Source organism: Canis lupus, chromosome 5 (genome assembly GCF_011100685.1).
Source record: "Canis lupus familiaris isolate Mischka breed German Shepherd chromosome 5, alternate assembly UU_Cfam_GSD_1.0, whole genome shotgun sequence".
Lineage (NCBI taxonomy): Eukaryota > Metazoa > Chordata > Mammalia > Carnivora > Canidae > Canis > Canis lupus.
Window position 1 is genome coordinate 41041542 of NC_049226.1, and position 10307 is coordinate 41051848.

The window sequence follows — 10307 nt, forward strand, 5'->3', positions numbered from 1 at the left end:
CTCGTTAGGCAGTCCTGCATCCTCATCACAGCCTTTTGGAGGAGATGCTATTACCATCCTCATTTTACAGAGGAGGAAACTGAGGCACAGAGTGATAACTTGTCCGAGGCCCCTAGCTAACAGGTGGCACCGCCTGGACAGGGATGCTGGCAACCCAGCTCCAGCATCCTCAGGACGTGATGCGACGATGGAGGCAAACTCTTACCAGCGATTATAGAATCAAGCCAAGGAAGCTGCCTGGACTCATCCAAGGGGCTTGCTGACTTAGGACTGAGGAGAGGGAACCTAAGCCAGGGCCACTATTTGCTGGGCTCTGCAGTGGTGCATCCATTCCACAGAGGAGCTTGCACAATACACGTCACGTTTGCAATCCAGTAACACCTGCGTCTGCCGCTCCTTAGGGGCTGTATCCCCAGCAGCCAGCACAGAGTTGGTGCTCAGAAGACATCTGATCTGGGTATCAGTGCCCGTGACGGGCTCTGGGATGTGTGCGAAGCGTGCAGAAATGACACTGACCCTGCCCATCTGCACTCATGGCCAAGCAGAGTAGACCCGCAGGTGGGCCCTCAAGGAACAATTGAGCCAAGGGCAGTGGGGTGGGTGGGGGTGGGGGTAGTGGGGGCTCCATGGCAAGGAATTTGGTGTTTAGATTGTACTTCAAGTCACAAGCAGTCTGGGATCAGGTCCTTAAGGTAGGCCTAAGCCAGACCTAAAATTCCTCTCACATCCCAGGGTGAGAACCGGAGCCTCAGCCCTGAGGCCGAAGGGAGCCACCAGAGGCTGCGAGCAGGTGGTGACAGACGGCCTTCTAGAAAGACTGTCCTGGCAGCCTGTGCAGAGGATGGGGGGTAGAGGGGAGAGAACAGAAGCAAAGACATCCATGAAGGGGCTGGGGGCAGCGAGCACCCCGAGAAGGCTCGGAGGAGGCCTGGAACCCAGGTGGAGATAGGGACAGTGGGGCCTCAGGGCAGGCTGGGAGGCACCCCTGGCTCAATGGGGGCAGGAGGCAAGGGAGAGCTTTCTGGGCTAAGACAGGACACTACTTATGTGGATCTAGAAGGGAGTCTGAGGTGGGATGGAGGCCAAAGTGCAGAGGTTGAGGGAAGGAAGGGGGAGGGGAAGGTGGAGAGAAAGGAGAGGCCCCAAGCTCCGTGTGTGAGGCAGACACATCACCGGGGAACTCTGTGGGAGGGGGAAGGGGGCCTCGGCGGCCAGAGCCAGGGGGGCTGGAAGGGGGCTGGAGAAGGCCCTGGCTCGAGCTGGGGCAGACAGCACTTGGACGCCTGCAGGCTGCGCTCATGGCTCAGAAATGTCCCAGTCTTGCCAGGAGACTGCCTGGCCCCCGCTGCCCCTAACCCCCTCCAGCCCCAGACAGGCTCCCACATCAGGAGCTCTGAAGCTGCCTCCCCAGCCTTCTGAGCCCCCAGAACAGGCCTCCCCTCCCAAGAACCCTCCCCACCACTCCTTAGCCTTCCCCCAAAGACTGATGAAACACAGGCCAGGGAAGGAGAAAATAAACAGACATCTGTAGGGCGGGGGGTTGGGGGGTGGATCAGGAAGCAGGGGCTGGGTTGGGGGTGCCAGGGGTTCCACAGGTCCAGGTGGTGGGTGTAGAGGCACCCCAGGGAGCAGTGTGACTCAGCGGGGAGTGAGATCCCCACTGCCCTGCCCCCGACAAACCTAATGAGACGCAGGTGGCCCCCGGGCCCGGCCCCACCTCCCCCACCTCCCCGGGCCCCCTTGGCTCTCCTGACCCTGGAAGCAGATGCTGGTGCGGTGCCGGGAAGGGGAGAGGGGGGCTCTGCAGCTCCAGGGGGTGGGGCCGGGGCGCCTGGCCAGGGCCCAGCACATAACTGTGGGCGGGTGCAGTCTGGGGCGCAGTCTGGGGCAGCAGACACCCAGCCGCTCCGAGCTGAACTGGCAGCATGAAGGTACTGGGGCCGGGGACTCTGGGCACCGTGGGCCTGAGCCGCTGGGGGAAGAGGACCCGCACCAGATACGGCGCTGGGAAGCGATCCACTTGAAACTCTGAAGCCAGGAGGGCTCCAGCCTGTCCCAGAGACCGGTTTCTCAGGCGTGGGAAGAGGGGGGGAAAGAGGGGCCAAAGGACAGGCAAGGGGTTCCCGGCAGGGGGCGGTTCACATGAGGGCCAAGTGCAGAGTACGCCAGGGGCTCTGGGGCTGGAGGAGGCACGAGGAGGGCTGCAGTAGGTGACCCTGACGTCCTGTCCCAGGTTCTCCTGGCCCTGCCGCTGCTGTTTCTCTGCACGCCCCCCTGCGCCCCCCAGATCTCCGGGATCCGGGGAGACGGTAAGCGGCCCAGCCAGCAGGTTGGGGGAGGAGAGGTTCCTGGGAACCATCATTTCTGGGAGTCCGGCCTCAGGGCTGAGCCCTGCAGGAGGCCATCTCCTCTCCTCCACCCTGGGGCAGGTGGAGATGATCTAAGAGCATCCTCCCCCACACCCCAAAGGAGATCTTGATTTCTGGTGACCCTAGAGATGGAGGCAAACTGCAGGGTGCTGAGGGGCCGGCTGCACCTTGGTCCCCCTCCCCTCACCCTCCCTGCCCCTGCCCCCAGCTCTGGAGAAGCCTTGCCTTCCGCAGCCCCTGGACTGTGATGACGTCTACGCGCAGGGGTACCAGGTGGACGGTGTGTACCTCATCTACCCCTCGGGCCCCAGCGTGCCCGTGCCGGTCTTCTGTGACATGACCACTGCGGGCGGAAAGTGGACGGTGAGTGGGTCGGGGGAACAGAGGCCTGGTTCTGGTCCTCGCCGTGCACCTAGGCTTAACCTCCGTGCACTTCAGTTTTTCCATCTCTAAAATGGAGCTCATAATAGCCACAGCATAGCGTGTGAGCTGCTGCCAACACTGAATTCTAGGTGCCTGAGGCAGGTTAGTGCCTATATCCTTGCAATGGTTCTGGGAGACGGGGACCCTGTACAGAGGAACTGAAACCCAGAGAGGTGAATAACTTGCCCAAGGTCACACAGCCCCCGCCAGGACTGACTACCAGGAGCCTGACTCTAGAACAACTCCTCCCTTCACCTTTGCGCCTGGCGCCCAGGAGCTGCTCACTGAGGGGCGTGTGCCTTGTTTCGGGGCCCAGCTCAGTCTTTTACCAAAACGCCCTCAGCATCACCAGCCTGGGTGAGGCTCCCGCCCCTGGGACTCTTGATGGTCCAGGCCTGTCCTCTGCTCCAGGTTTTCCAGAAGAGATTCAATGGCTCAGTGAGTTTCTTCCGGGGCTGGAACGACTACAAGCTGGGCTTCGGCCGTGCCGACGGGGAGTACTGGCTGGGTAAGGAGGGGGCAGGGGACACCCATGGGCCGGGAGCTGCCCCGAGCCAGGAGCCAAGGCTCTGCTAACCAGGAGCCCCCTACCCACCCCCTTACCCCCCCAGGGCTGCAGAACCTGCACCTCCTGACGCTGAAGCAGAAGTACGAGCTGCGAGTGGACCTGGAGGACTTTGAGAACAACACGGCCTCCGCCAAGTATGCCGAATTCTCTATCTCGCCCAACGCGGTCAGTGCCGAGGAGGATGGCTACACCCTTTACGTGGCAGGCTTCGAGGACGGCGGGGCAGGTATCCCCTGCTGCCTGCCTCACCAGCGGCCATCGGGAGAGAAGGCAGGGCTGGCACTGCCCGCTGGGCCCCCGACCCCTTCCTTCCCTGTCGAGTCCCCGAAGGATCGTGCTGGCTCCCACCCAGGTTGGACCTGGGCCCTGGGAGAAGCCGTGTCCACTTACTCCAGGGAGCCCTATGAGGAGCAGCTGCTTCTCTTCATGCAAAAGCCAGCTTGGGGAGGGCGCCCCATCCTGCCAGGCTGCCACGTGATGCCTCTCACAGCATCACTCTTGTCACACTCCACCCGCCCCCCCCACCTGACGCCAGCTTGGGGCTGGCTCCCTGACTCAGCAGCCCCATCCCTCCACCCCTCTGCCAGGCGACTCCCTGTCCTACCACAGCGGCCAGAAGTTCTCCACCTTCGACCGGGACCAGGACCTCTTTGTGCAGAACTGCGCGGCCCTCTCCTCAGGAGCCTTCTGGTTCCGCAGCTGCCACTTTGCCAACCTCAACGGCTTCTACCTGGGTGGCTCCCACCTCTCCTATGCTAATGGCATCAACTGGGCCCAGTGGAAGGGCTTCTACTACTCCCTCAAGCGCACCGAGATGAAAATCCGCCGGGCCTGAGGGGCTGGCCCCCATCAGGCCCTGAGCCTCCCCTGGCTGCTCCTGGTCTCCACAAGGGCCCCCTCTGCACCCCACCCCACCCCTGCCCGCTGCTCTCTTAGCACCTGCTTCCCATGGTGGGGGCCTTGTGGTTCTAGCCCCAGCGGGTCCTGTCACACCCAGGGTGTCCATCTCAAAGCCAGGCCTTCCGCACCTCACCTATAGCTATGGGGCCAGCAGCTCTCCTGGGGCCCCTCGGAAAGGTACGGCCATTCCCCCCTGGACCTGACCGGGCTCCACGAGACTCTAGCTTGCCTCTGCCCTCCCCCAAAGGTGGAAAGCCGGGAGCTACACTCCAAGGCTGTGGCTTTTGTGTACCACCTTGGTGAGCTTCCTTGCTGTGGACTCCTCCAACTGGGGACCCCCCAGTATGCTAGACTGAGCTGGCGTCGTGGATGCCAGGCCACCCGTGCGTGGCCATCGCTGCCACACCCCAGCATGCCCCCCCACTGTCCTCAGAGCATCTCCCCATCCTTGGCCTCCCTCCCACAACTCATTCCCTAGTGGGGAGCACCATGGACCCCCACCCCCACCTCATGGCCCTACTCTGCTGCTCCCACCCGCCTGTCCCAGCCCCCCAAAGCTCAATGCTAAATCCGTATGTCACCACAGCTACTGCACGCCACTCTAAAAACAGCTACAGTCAAGGTAGGCATAGATACCAGGTCCCCCCACCGGCCCTAGAGTTGAGGTCTGAACATGGTGGGGGGGTAGGGGGTGGGCAGAGGACAACCTCTGAGGGGCTGTAAGCAGGTGGGGAGTGAAGATCTCAATAAAGCTCAGGATCTGAATGAACTGGCTTTGGCTGTCTGTCGTGCATGCAATCGTGTTTGCTTGGGTCTCAAATACAAGAACCTGGCTCCTCCTTGCTCCCCTACTGACAACACCCTGACCTCAACTCTAAAAAGACACCTAGAGTTAGGCCCTAAAGGGAATCTTATATTTCACAGGGCTCATTTTGATGGCAAAGAAATGGCGTCACAATATTAATATAATAATAATAATTATAATAAAAATACAATACTGAAAAGGATCGCTCAGGGAGTAGAGGTTTCCTGATCCTGCCGTGGCTTGGCGGTGGCTCAGGTGGCTGCTTAAGGCTGCAGTGTGTCTGAGATGAACCTGCAGAATAATCGAAGCTGAGTTTCCACTGCTGGGCCCAAGGCTCCAGCTCTTGGAAATGTTCCTGTGAGTCTTGTAGCTGGGTCCGCCCCGGGCAGCAAGGCACAGGCTGTGGACCTCAGGGCTCCTGGAGGTCCGGCAGGTCAGCCAGCAGCATCGGGGAATCCATCTGGATCTCACGCTGCAGGGACTCAATGTCGGCAGGGTTCATGCCGTGGCCCTCCAGCCAGTCAGCAAGCAGGGAAGCTGAGAGTGAGGCTGAGTCTGCCTGGCTGCAGGAAAAAGGGAAGCAGGGAGAGCGGAGGGGAGAGGCCCTGTTAGCCTAGGCTGGCTCCTTGCCCATCCCACAGGCAAGCTCCTCCTGCACCAGGAAACCCTACCCACAGGCCCATTCCAGAAGCTTGGTCCAGCCATCTTACCCATCCTGTGGCCCGTCAGCCACTCCCATGTCAAAAGACTGGTTTAGGAATTCCTCCAGGTCAAAGCCAACACCATAGCCGGCCCCACTGCCCTTTGGAGTGCCCGAGAAGACTGGGGGCAAGGGGTCCTCCACCTGCAACAGGCGACAGCAGGTTACAACACAGGCAGTATCAAGAGCAGACAGAGGTTATCCCGCAACTCTGTCCCGACCCTGTCAGTGACTCTGCCTGGACAGCCGTTGGGGACAGCACCAGCCTGGACAATTGCTGAGTGCCAGTCAAGGGCCTGTCTGCAGACCAGGCATAACTTAGGAAGCATCTTAGTCATCTCCCAACCGGTTCGTTGGCATTGAGCTCCTTCTAAGAGCAAGATGACAAGTTCAGAGATAAAACCCCATTTGCCACTCAGTTTTCATGGAATAAAGGTACACTGAAGCCTCTCCTGTCCCCCCGCCCCCACCAAACAGCAAGGACTTCTCAAACCCATTTTCCCTGGGCCCAGATCCAGGTTTCTCCACAGCCTCTCACCTGTGACTTGGACAGCTGCTGAGTGACCAGGTTGACGTCGGGGGATTCTGAGGTGGAGGGCTGAGGGGCCCCTCCGGGCTCTGGAGGGGGCGGGCCAGATGGGAAGTAAGGCAGCACAGCTACGGCACCGGGGCCAGGCAGCCCAGAGGGTGGCACAAGTGCAGGGGGAGCCAGGAGGCTAGGGGTGGCAGTCTGGAGTGGAGCTGGGCCAGGGACAGGCCCCGGAGGGCTGGCGGGGTGAGGAGCAGGCCCAGGGGCTGGGCAAGCAGGCTGCGGTACAGGACCAGTGGGGGAGCCTGCTGGTTTTGGTGGGGGGGCAGCAGGAGGACTGCTGGGCTGAGCTGGGGCGGGTGCTGGGACTGGGGCATGGGCTGGGGCTGGGGCTGCTGTGGGGGCTGCGGGCCGGGCCATGCGAGTCCAGCGCTCCAGCAGGCTGCGGTCATTGTCACTGAGCACCAGCCCAGCCAGGGGATCGGTGGACGGACCCCCAGAGGTCCCGGCCCCCCGCTCCTTGCGTTCCCGCTCCTGCCGCCGCTTCTCCCGCTCCTTGGCTCGCTCTTGCCGCCTCCGCCGCTTCTCCTCCCGCTCCCGCTGACGCTCCTGGGCAGTCACCGGCTTTCGAGGCTCAGGAGCTTCCAGAGGAGCACTGGGGCCATCTGCAGAGAAGTTGGCAGGGAGAAGATAAGAGTCTGCGGCCTGTCCAAACTGGGAGTACCCCTCTGCAACCCCGCTCCCTGGCCAGCTGCTGCCTCCGCAAGGCACCTCGGAGCCGGCTCCGCAAGGACTTGAGCAGGGCGGCTTTGAGGGCTGCCTTGGTGTTGTCTGAGATGGCACCCTCCTTCTTCGGAGGGGCTGGTTCACTAGCTGGCAGGGGTGGTTGCAGGGTCAGATCAATGGTGTCAGGTGCAGGGCCAGGACACGGCGGTGGAGCTGGTGGAGGTGACTCCATGGCACAGTCCCCGCTGGGAGCCCAGGGACTGGGCATCTCAACATCAGGGCAGCCAGGTTCACTGGCCACAGGCTGCAGGGAAGGCTGGAAGCGGATCTGTTGGCGGATGCCCTCACGTCGTGCATGGAAGTCCTCGATCTCCGCCACTATAGCCTCTTTAATGCGCTCCCGAGTGAGGGCTTCACGGTCAAAAGCAAAATCAAAAGGTGGGGCACAGTCAGGCTCATCATCAGGGTCATGGTACTTGGCCAGGAAGGGGTGGCGAAGGGCAGCAGCTGCAGAGATGCGGGCGCTAGGCTCGAAACGCAACATGCGTCCCAGCAGTGACAGGGCCTGGCGGTCGGCGCCTGGATACACTGTCTCCCAGGGCACAGCCTGACGTGGTGGCAGGCTCTGGATGTAGGCCCGCACTCTCTCAGCCCCCACAGCCTGGATTACAGCTGGCGACGGGGTACCCAGCACCATCATGATCAGCTGCAGCTGGTGTACATAATTTTTGCCTGGGAAGAGCTGGCGCCGGGCTAGCATCTCACCAAAGATGCAGCCCACAGACCACAGGTCGATAGCCTGTGTGTACTCGTGCAGTGAGAGCATGAGCTCAGGAGCACGGTACCAGCGTGTGGCCACATACTCAGTCATGAAGTACTGGTGTTCAGCAGGCGAGGTGCACAGGCCACGGGCCATGCCAAAGTCGCCAATCTTGAGCTCACAATTCTCATTCACCAACAGGTTGGAGGGCTTGAGGTCGCGGTGGATGACCTGAGCCGAGTGCATGTACTTGAGGCCCCGAAGCAGCTGATACAGGAAGTAGCGCACGTGCTCCAGAGTGAGTGGCTGGGAGGAGTGGATGATCTGGTGCAGGTCACTCTCCATCAGGTCCAGGACCACATAGCTAGAGGGGACAAGAAAGATAAGCATGGCTACCTCGCCCACACTCCAGCCTCACTCCAGCCTCCCGGCTCGACAGGTAATAGCCTCATCTTCACGTGCCGCAGGGGCCAATGGGATGGTATGAAGATTCTAGATTTTCTCTAATGTTTCCATGAAGTTAGGTCACTCTTCTCTCTAGATCTAGTTTCCCCATCAAAGAAAAGATGGGGTTGGACTAAACCAGGGCTGGCCAATAAGTTTAGTTTGGAGGCCATCTCCATTGTTTGGTATAGCTGCCTGAAAGACTCTGAAAACTGTGAAGGCTTACCCATTTTTTTGAAGAAAATGCTCTATGATTGACTAGCAATATCTGCTATGAGAGTAGAAGAGTGCAGTTACTATATGAACATCTTATATTGGTTCTACCTACCAAGATTCTATAAAACAGTAACCACCGGTAACCACCTGCACTCTTCTTGAGCAACTGCAGCTGTCCCCAGCAAAGCCCTAAGGGACACTGGTCCTGGAATAATGGGAACTTTCCCAGCCTGCCTTACATTAGGTTCAGTTGCCCTTTGAAAACTTCAGATCCCACCTCTGCCTTCCTCTTCCGTCCCTGCTCCTTACACAGATTTGAACTCCCCATAGGGCACAGTGGGCCTCAAGATGTCCTTGATGGCGATGATGTTGTCGTGCTTGAAGTGTTTGAGAATCTTCAGCTCCCTGAGGGTCCGCTTGGCATTGGTGACCACGTCAAAAGCATTAGGGATCTTCTTAATGGCCACCTGCTGGCCTGGGGAGCAGGGAAAAGGCAGATACCATGAGGTACCTTAGAGTAGCTGCAGATTGGCAAAAGGCCCCTTTCAACATCTTCCTTCTAGAAGGCTGTTACCATATACTGAATAGCAAGAACCTACTACATGCCAAGGCCTGCACTAAGCACCTTACGGATGTTATCAGATTTTCCCTTCACATCTATCCTGAGATGGATACCAACGGCTCAAAGCTGAAAATGATGAAAACCTGGCTCAGCAACTTGTTGGAGTTAGTGGTAGGCTCGATTCTAATGCCTGTGCTCAACTACCTCCCTACACTCTGTCCATCTCAGACCTTACCCATCCCACCACCAATTCCTTACACCAGTCTCTGGCTCCAAAGACTTTTAGAAACCAAAGACAGGATCTGCATTCTGGTCTGAGATTGCCACTCTTCTAAAGAAATAGGCAAAACCACCATAGCAGTTTCAGAGAACCGAGCCCAACACAGACCCCGGCATCCAGGAGGCACCTAACCGGTATCTGCTGACTTGATCCAGAATTTGGATCCCAGCTTTCCTTCCGGGCTGAGACGGGGCAGGTTTCTCACTCTCTGGGGCCCGCTTCCACATCTGTAAGCGGTGCACAACGGGGAAGCTCACCGGTGAGACGGCGGCGCGCGGAGGACACCACCCCATAGGCCCCGTTGCCTATGGTCTCGATGATCTCGTACTCGTCCCCCACGTCGAAGGTCACATCGAAGGAGCGGGCTTTGAGCAGGGCCAGGTTCTTGGCCGCTACACAGGCAGCGTTGTTGGTGGGTTCCGCCTTCACCGGCCCGGGGGGCTCCCCAGAACCGTCGTCGCCCTCTTCCTCCTTCAGGGGTTCAGCCATGGCGTCTGTGTGGAGACGCTGGTGAGGAGGGGCCCGCCGCCCGCTCCCTGGCCTCAGTTTCCCATCTGGGAGGCTGGGGAGCAGGACCAGGGAATTTCCAAGTTCCCTCAGCCAGCGGGGGCCAGGTAGGGAGCGAAAGAGAGCGGCTGGCACGTAGTAGTCGTCCCACACCCGGACTTGGAACCCAGAGCTCAGGTCCAGGGTGGAATGCAGGGTGGGAGGTGGGGGAGGCGCCGCCAGGCGCGGTCCAGGAAGAAAGGGAGGGGCGGGGCACTTCGCTTTTCTCGGTCAACACTCACCGAATGGCACCTCACTCCGACGCGTCCTCCCGGCCTTCGGAGGTCGCCGGCGCTCCCTGCGTCCCCGGGCTCCCGTTCCCCGTGGAGGGATACTCCGAGAGTCGCTCGCTCACTTGTTCAAGGCCGCCGCCACCACCTCAGCGCCGCGCTCTGCCCCGCCGGTCCCCCCGCCCCGCCTCCCAAGATCACGCTCCCTCCAGCCCCTGGCCAATCGCTGGGCGCTCTCTGCGGAGGTTC

The 10307-nt window shown here is 60.2% G+C and overlaps 2 protein-coding genes across 4 annotated transcripts; one reads left to right on the forward strand and one right to left on the reverse strand.

The window, feature by feature from the left end:
• The first annotated feature begins 1845 nt into the window (after positions 1 to 1845).
• On the forward strand, positions 1846 to 5029 carry MFAP4 (microfibril associated protein 4). Its single transcript, XM_038537058.1, has 6 exons — positions 1846 to 1931; positions 2234 to 2309; positions 2578 to 2732; positions 3204 to 3300; positions 3404 to 3586; positions 3948 to 5029. The coding sequence occupies exons 1-6, from the start codon at positions 1926 to 1928 to the stop codon at positions 4193 to 4195; spliced, it is 765 nt and encodes a 254-aa protein (XP_038392986.1). The 5' UTR covers positions 1846 to 1925; the 3' UTR covers positions 4196 to 5029.
• A 191-nt stretch (positions 5030 to 5220) lies between these two features.
• Positions 5221 to 10261, reverse strand: MAPK7 (mitogen-activated protein kinase 7). 3 transcript variants are annotated; one of them, XM_038537055.1, is made up of 7 exons: positions 10071 to 10261; positions 9540 to 9776; positions 8750 to 8915; positions 7066 to 8144; positions 6304 to 6959; positions 5776 to 5909; positions 5221 to 5628 (listed from the first exon to the last, which is right to left on the reverse strand). In XM_038537055.1, the coding sequence occupies exons 2-7, from the start codon at positions 9769 to 9771 to the stop codon at positions 5475 to 5477; spliced, it is 2421 nt and encodes an 806-aa protein (XP_038392983.1). In that variant the 5' UTR covers positions 9772 to 9776; positions 10071 to 10261; the 3' UTR covers positions 5221 to 5474. The 3 variants fall into 3 exon arrangements, with proteins under 3 accessions (XP_038392983.1, XP_038392984.1, XP_038392985.1); XM_038537056.1 differs by lacking the exons at positions 8750 to 8915; positions 9540 to 9776; XM_038537057.1 differs by lacking the exons at positions 8750 to 8915; positions 10071 to 10261 and having other exon boundaries at positions 9540 to 9672.
• Positions 10262 to 10307: the final 46 nt, after the last annotated feature.